This window comes from Arctopsyche grandis, chromosome 10, assembly GCF_051622035.1.
Source record: "Arctopsyche grandis isolate Sample6627 chromosome 10, ASM5162203v2, whole genome shotgun sequence".
Classification (NCBI taxonomy): domain Eukaryota; kingdom Metazoa; phylum Arthropoda; class Insecta; order Trichoptera; family Hydropsychidae; genus Arctopsyche; species Arctopsyche grandis.
Window position 1 is genome coordinate 26,928,003 of NC_135364.1, and position 16,020 is coordinate 26,944,022.

The following is a 16,020-nucleotide window of genomic DNA, read 5'->3' on the forward strand; positions in this document are numbered from 1 at the left end:
AAACTGGTCACGAGAAAATTGGTCACACCCTAAAATCGGTCAACCAGTTTTCTCGTGACGGGTAATCACGTGTGACCGATCTAGAGCCACCGGTTGTCCTGTGACCGGTTCACATTTGACCAGTAATCATCAAACCATGATTTCACTGAAACGTCAAATTTTATTTTTGTTACTGGCAACCCGTTTGACGTTTGATTCTGAACGTCGTTTGATTCTGAAATTCGTTTAAACGCCGATTCTGTCGTGCGAGCTATTTTAGAGATGTTGATTGGACATTAAATGTCGTGTTGACATTTGTCGTGTAATTTATTTTACAGCCGTGCCAAAAATATTATCCCGTATTTAAATATATTAGAGAAAATTTTTGTAACATATTGTGTTTATATTTTTTATATTAATTTATAAATGTTTGTCGTTTAATAAAATAATAGAAAAACTATTGTGTAGTATCTTTCATCAAAACAAACAAAATGCAAAAAATTTCTATTGAAAAAAATAGTCGTTCATTAGGGTAAAAGTTTTAATTGAAAGTCACGCAATATTTTTAAGGGTGCTTTAAAGAATTAGGAAGAGATTAATTTTCCTTGCCGTGAAATTGACTTTTTATGGGATTAAATAAGCTTTCGAGATATTATATTTTTCGCGTTTTAAATGAAACAGTTAGCGAATGCCCATTTCACTAAAGTAGAACCAAAAATTTGCTCTAAATAGCATTTGAAATTTGATTTCACAAAAATATCAATTAATAGAATTAAAAGAGAATACAAAATAATAAACATTCTCAATATCACATTGCACGTACAAATGTATAATATTATACTTAACTACAATTAGGTGATATATTTTCTATATTCGAACCATTCATGTACATATTTACATTCAGAATGCAGATTGAATTTTCCTAGCAGAAATTGATTAGGCAAACAAACGCCCACCCTAAATCGTTTTGATTGGTGGAAATTGCAGAGAGGGAGTGGTCTGTGCTCCGCCCTCGACCCTAAATCTCCATCCCCATCTTCAGTCGAGGCAGATTTGGTTCATTTTAGTTTTTTACGAACTGCCACGAGGTACACATCGTTTTCACATTGTGCTCAATACTATATACATACATACTTATATAACAAAAAATCATTTCCAAATCAAGAACAATTCCAATCATAGTATTGTTGAAAAGTAAGTTTAAATTGAATATAAAAAACAATTGAATTTATTTTCAATTCAAATTGTTTAACGATTTCGAAATCTCACAATCAAATTCATTTCAAAATACATACATATTTTCAAGTGCTTAAAATTAAATTAATATTCTATTCGTGTGTTTATTATATTCATCGTTTTACTATATTTCGTTATACATTTACGTACACACCTAAAGAGCCGCTCTAAGGGTAGTTGGCGCCCGGGTGCAAATCCAAAATTTGCGTCCCTCCCCCCACAAAAATTAAAAAAAAATCAAACATTGTAATTCACCTTGCTTATCATCAGAATATACCTATATATGTATATATATGTATAAATATTTTTTTATGGGGACGAAGGTATTGTGAGCTACCCACAGGGGCGTCCCAGGAGAGGTGGCAAAATTCTTGACCAGTAAGGAATGACTTTCTAGGGGAGGGGTGTATTATATTAAAAAAGTGAGTGTATATGAATTTTTGGGGTCTAGGTGACGAGCCAGAATGTTAAATTACAGAAAACACAAATATCGGAAGGCAAAGATCGAAAATCGAAAGATCAAAAAAAAGGGTGCATGGTAAACGGTACATACTCACTTAGCAGGATACAACAGGAACAAGAGGAACAGGCTTTTCCTCCCGTATTAATGTGCGCGCGCAGAATATGGGAGGAAAAGCCTGTTCCTCTTGTTCCTGTTGTACCCTGCTCGCGCAAATTAAGTGAGTATGTACCGTTTACCATGCACCCTTTTTTTTTTGATCTTTCGACTTAAGATCTTCCGATTTTCGATCTTTGCCTTCCAATATTTGTGATTTCTGTAATTTAACATTCTGGCTCGTCACGGAGACCGGAATTTTCGATATTTCTTTTAATTAATTTTTTATATATATATTTTTATCGATAAAATCAATAGTAAAATATTTTTAATGAATAAGCGAATTTTACAAATGTCTTTAAAAGCAAGACAAACAACAAAACAAAATATGTTTGGAAGTTAATATTTTTAAGACGTGTTTATATCTGACAGTGTCATTAACTAAAGAATTTCAATGTTTTATTTTTGTCGGTTAAGTATTTTAATTTAAATTCATAATAATACATTAAACAACGTGGATAGTCCCGTTCAAATCCAAGGGGGGTGGCTGCCCACCCCAGGCCCCCCAAATGACTCCCTTGGCTACCCACAAGAAGCCCCCATGAATACATGTCAATTTGCATTACATTTCTGTGCATCGCTGCTTTTTTTCCACACTTTTGCACACGAAACGTAGACTTTGGTGACTTTTATTTCAATTTTTGTCTAACGGAAGCTGTCGATATTTTTATTATATAATTTTTTACATACCTCTTCTTACTTTCACTTATTTTTTCGTGGAGCTTGGCGCCCTTTGGGGCTTTGGCGCCCGGGTGTTCTGCACCCTCAAATCGCCCTTAGAGCGGCCCTGCACACCTACATTATAAACGTTGCAATTGCTAACTAGTGTATACATAGTTATTGACTATTTACATTTTAAAGTTAAAAAATAAGAAACCCTGTGACATTATTGAAAACCTTTTGTGCCCCCGATGATGCTCCTGTTGACTACTAACTGAAGTGGTCAATAACTATACACTGGCTAACAATTATAATGTTTATTTTTCTTACAAATTGCATGTACTATAAATATGTATGTAATAAAATAGAACACAATTATGCTTCATTTCATTTAAAAGGACACTTTGAAGATACTGCTACTGGTTAATGAGGCTTAAATATACGCTAAATAAAAATACGCTAGTGGTTAATGAGGCTTAAATTTGATACAATTTACAATTATTAAACTATTTATCAATTGATAAATAGTTTTTTTATTATTATATTTATTTTTTATGAACGATAGAGATTGCACTATTCTTCCTATCGTCTGAAATAAATAAAAATATTATTATAAGGCGTAACTTTCGAGCCAAATAAAGTCAAAAATTAATTATAAATATAAAATTGCATTATAGATTCGGAAGAGATCATTTTTAAGTTATTATATACAGTTTTTTTCCACCAGTTAAGTACGTATGTATTTTAAATGATGGTTTTTGGAGTGACTTTGACCAATGGCGTGAAGCTCCATAGTGGCGCTTTAAATGAAATTAAGTCAAATGTTAGTATAGATTCCGTTTTACTTTTTCCCAAAGATTGCATCCCGTGATTAATGTTTGAATTGCAATCGAGGAAGACAGCACTCTTAGGCGGTTTTGTCAAGGTATATAAATACATATTTGAATGGATTCTGTATCGATCGAAATTTTCCATTTTATAAATGTCACATTTTTAGTGAAATAGTTCAAATTTTCCTATATATTTTTTTTCGTTTTAAAATTTTTATATATAATTTAAAATATGTGTAGTTGTAAAGTAAATACGAGTAAGTATATCATTGCGAAAACATTTGATTTCCTGCCAGCTGTGTCAGATGGACGGAAATGTCCATCAGTCCACTTCCTCCAAGCTCTCGCGATCACGCAAAGATAATCCTTATTTTTAGTTCATTTAAAAATTGAAAAATAGTAGTTAGTTAAAAAAAAAGTATCGTTATCAATTCCAAATTTGTACATAATTGTATCAACTTAATAATAGCTTCAAAATCTTATTCTACTCTTTAGCGGTAAATATTTCTTTGTTTCTCCATACAAATTTATGCAATCTGCAGTTTTCAATTTAGAACCATCGAATATCTAATGGTACTCTATTTTAGGCCATTATCAGGTTTTGCAAAGATTCGGAACCCGGAGTTTAACACAAAATTTTGTGAAAAATACCTTTTTATTATTACATACCTCCTTTACGTTTCACTTACGATTACAATTCAGGAAAAAGTTTTCCTCTTATACGATCGTTTTCATACTTTGCCATATTGCTCATTTTGGTCATCAATATAAGTAAATGGATCATCTGCCATTACGATGGTGCAAAAATATCGAGTAAGACGCGTTTGAAATTTGAATTTCTGAAAAGTGACTGACGTCTATCCAGTTCTTAGTTTTAAACATAGATGGCGGTAGTAAAATAGAATTATTGGTATTTTTATTAAAAATAATAATTTTTACATATCTCCTTTACGTTTCACTTGCGATTATTCTGAACTTTCGTCTGCTGGAGTAACGCCGGGTAATTCAACTAGTCGTCTATGTAAACAAAATTGAAAGTGTGTTTGTATAGGTATATTTGTTCAGGATTTAATCTATAATGACTAATTTTAATCCCGATATATAATTAGCAGAATAGAATAGTAGTTAGCACATAATGCTTTGAACAGAGTGGTCACGGGTTCAAATCCCACTGGTTTCAGCTGGCCGGACCTTGGATTTGTGACTCCAGGTCGATCGTTTCCTATCATAGTTTGCCAATTATCTAATTTTCATTAAAACGGCTTCAACAAATTGGCAACCTTACCAATTTTCTCGCAAAATATCGAGTTTTCAGCAATCTCGAATTTCGCTGAATCATATAAAATGATGCAAATTTTTAAATTTGACCACAAATGTCTCTGTGGATATTAATTGATATGTACTTTGTATAATACCAATAATATTTGTATCATATGTACAATGTTTCTGACCAGGAAGGCGCATTGGGGTTACCTGTCAGGCCTTCCTGGTATAAATTAAAGATAAAATAAACATAACATATCAATGGATTCCTCACGATTCCACTTATTATAAGGCGTTTTTACATAATCGTGTACATATATATTTTATTTTGTTTTTATTTTTACATAGTTATAAACCAGGAAGCAGAGAAATGTAATAATAATAGAAGGGCCCTTACGAATAAATAATTGTTGTCAATATTCCGCGGTAAGTCTCTATAAATACGCTACAACGCACGGAATACAATCGGATCAATTTACTTATAAAAATGTATTCCATGTTGTTTATTGTGAGTTTTTGAATGCATTGTGCAATTTTTACCGATGCTTGTCCATCTTGCGAGTAATATAAACAAACAGAGAAGTTTTTATCGGACATACGTCGAGCACCAAGCATCAAATACGACTGATGCTAAAATTATTTAGGATTGTCTGTGGACAATCGTCACTTGACAACAATATGACGCCTAAAGCCACTTCTATCAATATAACATTTCTCTGCCAGGAAGGCCTTACGGGTAGACCCCAATGCGCCTACCTAGACAATTAATTACAAACATTGCAGCATTATTTATTACATAAATCACTGTATTTCGAGAGGCTGAAGAATACGAAATTAACAATTAATTAATTGATGAATTAGTCCATAGATATATCTATGAATTTAGACTTGTACTTATTTTTTTACATATTGTACATAAATCAAATTCAGATATTTGTGATATAGTGAGTAGGATTGTTATTGCCAATTTGATGGAGGAACCGTTCCAACCAGAGAAATGTTTATAATAATAGAAGTGTTTACGAATAAATAAATTGTATGAATAATATGCGGTACGTCTCAATAACTACGCTACAACGCACGGAATATATAATCAGGGTCATCACATATTCACTACAAAATTAAAGTTTTATTTTGATATACATAGATTTATTTACAATTTGAGTATATTGTGATGTTGGGCTTTGGTGGCCAATCCGTTTCTTTTCTTATTTGTCTGTCCTTGGGAACTCTTAAATTAACTTGTAATGTATAGTTTCAACAAAAATATGTATTATATAAAATGAACGATTTTTATATTAATTAAACTTAAATAATTGGTTATTAATATAATTGAGTATTCGGCGCCACCAAGAGAAATGTTTTTACATTTATTTAAAAATATTTTTTACATTTCTCTGGTGCCACCCCTGAAATTTTATGTAGAATGCAGGCGATCGCCATGACACTTTTAAAAACTGTCAAACTACGATGTTAATTGAATAATATGTTACTTAAATGATCAATTTACTTATAAAAATGTATCCCATGTTGTTTATTGTGTGTTTTTGAATGCATTGTGCAATTTTTAACGATGCACTTGCCCATCTTGCGATTAATATTAACAAACAGATTTTTATCGGACATATGTATGTATGTACGTCGAGCACCAACCATCAAATACGACTGACGCCAAAATTATTTGAAAAGGTCTGTGGACATTCTTCTACATTCGCCTAATGCCACTTCTATTATTATAAAATTTCTCTGGGTACAACAATGAAATCAGATAAATTGGAAAACTCTGATAGGAAACGATCCAATTATTTAAAAAAATACAAACAATTGTGGAAGTAAAAATTTTGTTATCGAAATTTCAGATAAAAATACTTTTACAATTTATGGCTTCGGAACAAGAATCAACCACATCTGACGATGAAAACTGCAGCGAAATGCTTTCCGACGAATTCTCTCTACAGGATAGTGAAGAAGAACCGGAATCGCTCACGGGAGATTCAAAAAACCTAAAATCGAACATTCTAACTAACGGCCACCAAGTATTTGATTCAATACTTATCTATATTTTAAACAATTGAATAGAAATTGTAAATTTTTAAATTTGTATGCATTTTCAGAGTGGAATAAATAGACCTGGCAGAAAACTATTCACCAACTGTCGCGAGCGTTGGAGACAGCAAAATGTATCGGGTGCATTTGCAGAGCTGCGGCGTCTTGTGCCGACACATCCTCCAGATAAAAAGCTTTCTAAGAACGAAATACTTAGAATGTCTATAAGGTTGTTAAATATTTTTGACAAAATATATCTTCTTCTTCTTCTTCATCCTCCTAGAACGTCGGCAACTAGATGTCCCATTCTTATTTTGTCCATTGCTGCTCGGAATAGTGCTCGGGTGCTGAAGCCGTACCACTGCCGAAGATTCTTTAGCCACGATGTTTTCCGCCTGCCCTGACTGCGTTGGCCTACGATTTTCCCCTGGATTATTAGGCGCAGGAGATCGTATTTTTCGTTCCGCATTACATGTCCGAAGTACTCCAATTTACGCCTGTTCACACTTCTGAGCACTTCGACATGCTTTCCCATCAGGGCAAGCACCTCAGCATTGGTACGACGCGCCATCCATGAGATTCTCAGCATCCTTCTGTATGATGTCCACATCTCAAATGCCTCTAGTTTCTTGCATGTGGCATTCGTCAGGGTCTATGCCTCTGTCCCATACAGAAGGATGTTGAAAACGTAGCATCGTAGAAGTCTCAGTCGGAGTGCTATACTGAGATCATGTGTGGTTATTACATACTTACTTTACGTTTTTATTATTATTACATACTTCCTTTACGTTTCACATGGCTTTCGTGTCAGTGGTCATTTTTATCTCTTATCCGATCGTTTTCATACTTTGCCATATTGCTCATTTTGGTCATCAATATACGTAAATGTATCGTCTGCCATTACGTTGGAGATAAAATATCGTATACAATGCGTAACAAATATCCAGAATCTCGGATACGGCGACGTTTATGACGGTACGTAAGGCTACCATAATCTATCTTCAACTTTTTCGCCTTGATATGCTATTTCAGATTTTAATTGTTTAAACGCCTATAATTCACTCTATATTTTATAAAATTTGCTCTATAGGTTCTCGTTATCTCTAATATTTAAATATTTATAGTTTTAACTCTCATATGTATATATAAATTTCAAATTTAGCGTCTAGCTTAAGGCTGCCATAAGTATCGGAGCACCGACGGGGACAACCCCCTAAAAAAACAAAAAAAATTATCGATATTCATAGCTGTATTATAAAAAAAATATACAACATTTCAACACAAGTAATTGGAACTAAACAAAAATTGAATTGAAAGAAAAATTTAAAGATTGATAATAGGTTTTTTTGTGGAAGCGTCTGTACCAAATCTAAAATAAATAAATATAGATAATTGGACGATTCAAATAAATTTAACTAATTGAAACCTTACATTAATATTTTATTTCATGTACAGTAGCCTATTCTTCTATCGCCTTCACTCTTCTCTGATTTCCGTGACTTCATTATCATCGCTCTTCTTTGCCTAATCATATTTTTCCGATGTTTTCGTTTTTTGAAGTAACTCTTTTTCCCCTTTTATATAATTATATAATTCAATGCATGACATTTTGTAATTTAAAGTACATTGAATTATGCTTTTTACTGTGTCAATAGAAAGCGAATTGCGCTTATCTGTCCATTGATTTTTAATTAATGACAACACACGTTCAACATGTGCATTGTGCGGTGGGATGGCGAACAAGTATTGGCACATTTTCAGTAGATTAGCTTTTCTTTCTGTCTCTTCAGTTTTTTTGAAATAGTATAACCATTTATCATGCACATCTTTCGTTTTCCATTCTTCGGCTTTTTTATTTTCGATAAATGACTTCATATACTTTACTTCCTCATAGATTGAATCCGTGAACAATATTCCCATTTCACTTAAATAAGCAATAGTTTTTTCAACATGTTCCCATTCGGGTTCCCATTTTCATGGAGAAGCATCCATGAAAAAATATCATATTTCGCCAGTGGAACTGACCACTTTGCCAAATAATTAATTCTAACGTTGTAAAAATTCTCTACATCTTTTTCAAATGCTGCTACTTGTGTCGTCGTAATGTTCATGTCTTTTTTCAGTTCATTGTATGCCTGGGTTGCTTGAATACTTAGATATTTACTATTATATTTACTATGTATTGAAAAACGTACATCAAAATATCAGTCCTCTTAGATCAGAAACAAACAGAACAAACGGATATTATCAGCAGACAGTAAACGAACTGCGCGCGCTTCGTACTTGTCAGTGTCATTGTCGGTGTTGCCAGCTGGCAAAATTGGGCAGTGGGCATCCGCCGCTCTCGTTGTCGGTGTTGCCAATATGCGCGCGCGTATCCATATTAGATATTATGTGGGTACAATTTTTGACGTATAAACGTCTTTCCTTTTTGGACCACAGTATAGAGAGTGCATCCTGAGATTTCTTGGTTCAAAAGGTCTTGTTCGATAGATATTAAAAACTAATTGAATAATTTTTTTAAATGTCTAAATTTTTAAATTGACGGGGACAAATGACTCTCGGACTGGGACACCGGGACACAGACCTCGAAACTGGGACATGTCCCTGTCAACGGGGACGTATGGCAGCCCTAGTCTAGCTTCATGTAATGTAATACACGATATATATTGATTTTTGGCCAAATATGTCAAATCTGACATTTCACTGTATATCTCCTCAGTCGGTTTTATCTGCGAGATAAGTATTCAATAAGAAGTTACGTTGTATCTAATTGTTAATATGATTTACAATAAGCTTACATACATACATCACATACAATTATTTTTAGTTATCATCTGATTTAATTTATCTGATGATTGAAAAGTTCATTTCTGTAAATACATAAACTCATTTATGGACAATCACTCATTGATAATCTATTCTTAAAGCAATCTTAGTATTAATAACCTATTCTTAACTGCATAAATGAGTATACATATGTATCTCCGGCTGCAACTCATAACCTCAAATTTAATTGTTTAATCCTCCAAAACAAACTTTCTAACCAATACAAGTTACATATGTACACAGATCAAACAGTGATAGTTTTATTTTTAGTTATCAGCTGATTTTTCAATTTCAAGAATGAAGCTCTTGTTTGCTTCACTCTAACGCGAATTTCCTTTTCACTTTCACACGTTTCATCCAGACAGCACCCAAGATATCTAAAACCATCCACTCTCTCCACCACGCTGTTATTGATCTGTAAATGAGAGCTGACCGTATTTTGCGCCGACTTGCTGAATATCATCCATTTGGTCTTTTTTGTATTCAGCTTCAACCCCGCCCTAGAGCTGTGCACAACTGGGTAATTGGACTATTCGTCACATTGGGGTGGTCACAAAGACAATTTTTGTCATGAAAATCGCGAATACACAATATTTGGCACTCAAGTTCTCGTTACTATGATAGTTATCGTTAGTATGATGGACTTTTCGGCTGCCAGATGTTCCGTTATAGAGATTTTAGTGACTTTGTGACCAGTAATCACCGAACCGCACAACTGCGTACAGTGTTGCCTGTAAGTCGTTGAAGTTCGTGGTCAATAGTACTGTATCATCCGCGTACCGAATGTTATTAATTACTGTGCCATTTATTGTAATTCCGGAATCTATATCTTCCAAGGTTTCAGCAATAATATTTTCTGAATATAAATTAAATAGTAGGTGATAGCACACATCCTTGCCGAACTCCCTTCATTATTCTTACGCTCTCTGTTGTATCACGTTCGATGCGTACTACGGCCGTCTGATTCCCGTAGAGATTACCAATTAGCCGAATATCTCTTTTGTCTAATCCTATCTGCGATAGTATTTCAATTAGTTATCAATATACAAAATACAAAACATATCAATATACTTATTTACACAATGACGAATATTTTTTTACTACTTAGATATATCAGACTACTGTGCAATGTCATCGAGTGGCAAAAATCTGCAAGCGGTCAAATGACTCCATCCAGAACGTCCACCAGTAATTCAGTGACGATCAAATGCGAAAATGTGACCAACAACAATACAACTCGATTCTTTTCCGCCAGCCCGATAAGCTACAACCAACAGCCGAGCAACTTGCCAACAAAGACCCAATTGAGAACCCGAGCACGGCTCCGACGCAACACTTCATTCTGTAGAGAGGACTCGTCAAACAGTGTACACCCAATGAATCCCAACATCCAATCGTGTAAATCGAGACTAAACACACGGCTAATTTACGACACAAACGGCAACAACTTGCTGATGATAGCCCCGTCGCCATGTCACAACGTAATGCAAAATGATAAAATCGTAGACTTTCGCTACAATCCAAACGTAGCAGATTTAGTACACAATCTAAAAAGGGAAATCAACCTGACTCCGCAGCCGCAGCGAATGATGAAAAAGATCAAAACCGAAATAGAAGACACACAAGATACGACTTTGAATAAAGATCCAAAACGGGAAGTAAAATTTGAATAAGGATAAGGAATAAAAAAAAACACATGAATTGAATTGAAACAATATAATTGTAAAATATCATATAATATAAAACAAATGTAAAAAAAACTATAGATATAACTCGTACATAGATTAAGGTTTCCGGTTGTTTTTATTATCATATCTAAAAGCTATCAATGCCATACATCTCGGAGACAACACAGAATCGAACATTCGAACTAGAAAAGCTTCACCGAGCTGGTTACAAAATCCATTTTCTGCTAAAAACATTAGTCTATCCAAAAGTATGAGACTTTCGACAACTGGAGAAAGGCACATTCTCATAAGATAAAACAAATTCAGCGTCCGTTGATGGTGAGAATGTAGAGATTCAAATTCTTCGATTGATTTTTGGTCCATGGCAAGTTTATTTGGATCGATTTTCAGTCTTTTCATTGCTTCTTTAACGTATTCATGAAATGTGAAAATATCACCCATATTATTCAATTTACAATAAGGTTGATTTTCATCAATATACTCACTGATCAGTAACTAAAATTTAAAAATTTATTTAAACGTTATAATAATTAAGTACGTACGTATGTATATGTATGTAAATAAATTAAAAACATACTTCAAGAAGTGCTCGGAAATAAATGGAATTACACGGAAGTTGTTGTGAAGCAGTGACTCTTTCCAACGACTGAGCCCCCAGCATACGAGCATTTCGTCCAATGACAAAACCTAAAAACAAATATATATTGTGAGTACAAATGATAAAAAACTTTATATACAGAGTGTTTGGTAGATAAGTGCAAAGCGTTGAAGGGTTGATAGCTCATATCATTTAGATAATTTTGAGCCACACATACCTCGATTGACTAAACATTAGGAAAACAAATAAATAATAATTGACTAACATACTACTTTTAACTCGGGCAGTATTAGCAATTAACTGTGAGATTTTGGTGTTTATACTAAAAATCTGTAAAAAGAAATTAAAAAAAAACCGTAAGACTTTGGACTGAGGTATGTGTGGCTGAAAATGTTCTCAATGATATGAGCGATCAACCCTTTAAGGCTTTGCACTTATCTACCAAACACCCTATATTGTGTAAAAATGTTTTTAAACCTTTCAAATGTTCAGACAAGGGAAAGTCTGCATGATTTTCATTTTGAAAATTTTCAGGTAAGGCAGAAAGAGTATCTGACGATGTTTGTTCCTTTATAAGATTATAACAGCAAGGAACAACACATAATACTGAAGTCAACGGACACGCTACAAATAATTTTAGACTTGTAGATCCCAGTGAGCCGCATGTATGAAGACCTATAAATGTAAAAATTAAAAAAAAATGTTACATATAACTTATTTTAATAACTATAAGATTGTAAAAGCAAAATGAACATTAAAAAAAATATTCACCTGTACAACAGAGTTTTATATCTTCAGAATTTAATTCAAAATTTTCACCCACTAATTGAGTCAAATCTGTTTCAGGGGTAATATATTGAACGGCATGTCTATACAAATGTTCATTGACTTTGCTCACATTATAATTCATTACTTCATTAGATGTGTCTGGTAAAAGAGGATTAAATTCATCTATTTTCATGGTAGACATCAAATCAGCAGGATTTGACGCTTTCTTGCGATGGTAACGACTCCTTGTTTTTACCAATACTCCTCTTTTTACATCCTCTGCATTTTTAACAAGACTTGACCAAACCCTCTACAAATAAAAAACATATAAAACCTTAGGTATTTTCATCTGTAAAATAGATATACCAAATTTAGAAAATGTATAATCATGAAAACCTCTAATTTCCGATTACGATTAGACGCTCCTTTTGAGTTAACATGTGCACTATCAATATTTAATACAGGGATGTTGTAAAACATTGTCAGCATTGCTGATAAGTATCCCTTTCCTCCACCAATGTCAATAACGTGAGAAGATCCTGACCAACTATACAAAGGTGCAACAATGCTCGACATCATTTCGACCTAAATATAATAAGATTTAGACAAAGTATCGATGAAAGTAAATATTGTAATTGCAATATATGTACCTCGTGGCTTTTTTTACTTGACATAAATTCATTAATCTTTAAAGATTTCGCAGGATCAGCTCCTTTCATTTTTAATACATTTTTAAACTGATCCATGGTCATGCAGAAATCGTTCTCCGCCAAGCAATTTAAGTTGGCTTCTTCGATAAAGTGCGCCAGGTGAGGAAACTTTGTGTTATAAGCTAATTTTTCAAATTGACTTTCAGTATCTTTGACGGTTTCAGACAAATGTGGGGTGAAAATATTTTTAGAATTTTTCCGTCTTAAATGGTATTTCGTTTGCCAAAATGAATCTATCGCATCCTCTATATCATTTTCATTGATTTCGTTGACTATTTCTTTAGGAATCAGGTTCTGCCAATGATTTTGTTTAATATATTCAACCATGTGACAGTTAGCCAAGGGAAGAAGAGGTGTTAAGTAATTTATTGTACAATCAATTTGGTGTCGAAGTCTCGATAAGTTCAACTTGTCCATTTTATTACCTTAGATAACTAATTTATTTCAATGGATGTTCTATTTAAAATGTAATAAAATTAGAATCAGGACAAAGCGGTTTGATCTTCAATAGAGAGCACAGCTTTTTATATTGAGCTTCAATATCCGAAAGTAAAGTCAAAATATCCTTATCTTCATTTTCGAGTGGAAAATTTTCAATCAAATCTTTCAATTTTAGCAATTGTTTGTTGATCTTCTCGTTGTATATATCTGGATGCTTTCTACCAATCGCTTGGTGATATAATACAATACTGAAATAGTAACCTACAAAGCAAACAAATACATTTTAAATATATGTTGGTTCAATGTGGGAAAATATGCAAAATTAACATAACCTATAAATTGGTTGAAAAGGAGCAACATTACCGATCTGATAGCCGAGTGCTGCGCCTCGATGGTGCCCCAAATGAGCCCCTTCAGCCGCTCCGGCTGCTTCTGCAGCCCCGATTTTCAGTCCACTTTGATAGCCTCGCAACCTCTCGTTCTCTTCCAAATCCACAGCTGCCTGAAACGGCTCACCCTCGCCAAGAAAATCCATCTGACAACGCCAAGTGTCAAACGTCAAACGCACGCTTGTTGGTCTCAACCAAAAAACACTAAAGCCGGCCATGTAAGCCGTCTAATTAAAACAAAAATATGGTGTTAAATATAATTATTCTAATAAAACCTAGCGGTTGCTACACACACACATACGCAATTATGTGGCTTCATAGAGTTGTACATATCGTCAGTCCGGAAGAAAAACGTTACAAGTAATGAACATTTTGAGCGATTAACATCAGGCACTTTTTCGTGGGACAGTTTTCAAACGCGTCTAAAGCGATATTTTTGCACCATCGTAATGGCCGAGGATCCATTTACTTACATTCATGACCAAAATGAGCAATATAGCAAAGTATGAAAACGATCGGATAAGAGGCAAATTTTTTTCTGAATTGTATGTAATCGTAAGTGAAACGTATATACATTATATGGACGTATTCATACTCCATTTGCGCATGCAAATTTACGCATTCATGCGCGTCCATATAGAATTTACCAAAGAATACTATCCGCACTTGCAGGATACGGGTAGTGCTGGATAGGTATGAACAGACCTTAAGAGGTTTGTAAAAAAACAAGAATTTTGAGTTATCGATTGCATACACGCATTCATTCTTTTTGCTAGAAAAATATCATTTGTCTAGTTCAAGTTACGGTTGACATAGGGTAATAGTTTGGTTTTTAATTTGCAAAGAAGTGTTCACCACGTTCAAATTAAGGATTGTAAATAGATTTTTGAGCTCTTTTTCCTATTATGCTGTAGATTAACATTAGAATAATATAATACTATGATTACTAACCAAATGAAATTAAATTGTAAAATAGAAACTGATCAGTAGATCAGTAGCTATTAAAATAGATATAAGATGTATTGTGAACATAATTTCATAATAATAAAAAGCATTTAAAAATCAAAACCAGGTTCAAATGGTAAACGGGTTACAAATGTGAATCGCTAACGGGGTAAATACCGCTACGAAAATCGCTTGCACGGCTCTCCTGTTGCACGAAAATTCATCGCACAGGAAAATTGCCGTACAGAAAACTGCCCAAATATTGGTCAGAAAATGTTTTTTTTCGAGATTTTGACGATTTTCAAACAAACTTCAATCGTCTCTATTGAAAAAAAACATTATTTGCCTTGTGATGTTTTTCTTCCGGACTGATGATATGCAAAATAGGGACGTCATTTAGTGAGGGGGGAAGGAGATACCCCCTGGATTTGTCCAGGCCAGGAACAGAAAGGATTTATAATTACATAACTGATTTATTACTGATATTAACTGATATTATTACAATTATTTAAAGTGTGTTTCAGTTTTAAATCCATGCGCATCAAACTTTTTGTACTCAGATAGAATTAATGAACTGTGACAAACGTATTTTACGCGGGAATACAACTCTCTCGATGGGAGGCCAGATGGGCGTACAGGAATACGTTCACTTCCAGGTGGGGGTCAAAGGGAACAAATTGACTGACCTGGGATGTCGTGTATTTGTCGTGAAGGTTCCTAATCAGAAGTCTTTGTCGTCTATAGATGGAGCGCGGCTATTGTGAAGCTGGCTATTAGGTCACCGGGGCTGTCTTCCAGCGGCTGATGCTTCTAGGGGCTTTCCGGAGCGCTTGGCTACCACGGAAAGGTTAACCCGCACGTGGGTATGAAACTGCGTGAGATACAGGAGACGAACTGGTCGAAGCTCAGGGGAGGGAGTGATGATATCTCAACCTTCCCACGGCTATACAATCAAGATGGATGATCTCTGGGTGCGTCTGCGATGGAGACGGCTCGGGAACGATAGGGGGGGCACGCCTCTG

At 34.3% G+C, this 16,020-nt stretch overlaps 3 protein-coding genes across 3 annotated transcripts; 1 reads left to right on the top strand and 2 right to left on the bottom strand.

Moving 5' to 3' along the window:
* Window positions 1–1,044: 1,044 nt before the first annotated feature.
* Window positions 1,045–12,520, top strand: LOC143918387 (uncharacterized). The gene is made up of 5 exons (XM_077440281.1): window positions 1,045–1,173; window positions 6,444–6,620; window positions 6,699–6,859; window positions 10,568–11,853; window positions 12,280–12,520. Exons 2-4 carry the CDS (start codon window positions 6,465–6,467, stop codon window positions 11,130–11,132), a joined length of 882 nt encoding a protein of 293 aa, XP_077296407.1. The 5' UTR covers window positions 1,045–1,173; window positions 6,444–6,464; the 3' UTR covers window positions 11,133–11,853; window positions 12,280–12,520.
* On the bottom strand, window positions 11,156–13,925 carry LOC143918386 (putative methyltransferase-like protein 25). Its single transcript, XM_077440280.1, has 6 exons — window positions 13,164–13,925; window positions 12,910–13,098; window positions 12,517–12,823; window positions 12,223–12,420; window positions 11,725–11,834; window positions 11,156–11,642 (listed from the first exon to the last, which is right to left on the bottom strand). The coding sequence occupies exons 1-6, from the start codon at window positions 13,638–13,640 to the stop codon at window positions 11,244–11,246; spliced, it is 1,680 nt and encodes a 559-aa protein (XP_077296406.1). The 5' UTR covers window positions 13,641–13,925; the 3' UTR covers window positions 11,156–11,243.
* LOC143918388 (uncharacterized) lies at window positions 13,608–14,239 on the bottom strand. The gene is made up of 2 exons (XM_077440282.1): window positions 14,028–14,239; window positions 13,608–13,925 (listed from the first exon to the last, which is right to left on the bottom strand). The coding sequence occupies exons 1-2, from the start codon at window positions 14,197–14,199 to the stop codon at window positions 13,684–13,686; spliced, it is 414 nt and encodes a 137-aa protein (XP_077296408.1). The 5' UTR covers window positions 14,200–14,239; the 3' UTR covers window positions 13,608–13,683.
* Between the last annotated feature and the right edge of the window lie 1,781 nt (window positions 14,240–16,020).

Coding starts and splice junctions, on each gene's coding strand:
- LOC143918386 (XM_077440280.1), bottom strand. CDS start 13,640: ATGGACAAGTTGAACTTATCGAGACTTCGACACCAAATTGATTGTACA. Junction 12,824..12,909: donor ATCGTAATCGGAAATTAGAG/GTTTTCATGATT, acceptor TTTTATTTGTAG/AGGGTTTGGTCAAGTCTTGT. Junction 11,835..12,222: donor CTTGTCTGAACATTTGAAAG/GTTTAAAAACAT, acceptor ATTTGTTTTTAG/GTTTTGTCATTGGACGAAAT.
- LOC143918388 (XM_077440282.1), bottom strand. CDS start 14,199: ATGGATTTTCTTGGCGAGGGTGAGCCGTTTCAGGCAGCTGTGGATTTG. Junction 13,926..14,027: donor AGCACTCGGCTATCAGATCG/GTAATGTTGCTC, acceptor TTTGCTTTGTAG/GTTACTATTTCAGTATTGTA.
- LOC143918387 (XM_077440281.1), top strand. CDS start 6,465: ATGGCTTCGGAACAAGAATCAACCACATCTGACGATGAAAACTGCAGC. Junction 6,621..6,698: donor TTCTAACTAACGGCCACCAA/GTATTTGATTCA, acceptor ATGCATTTTCAG/AGTGGAATAAATAGACCTGG. Junction 6,860..10,567: donor ATACTTAGAATGTCTATAAG/GTTGTTAAATAT, acceptor TTTACTACTTAG/ATATATCAGACTACTGTGCA.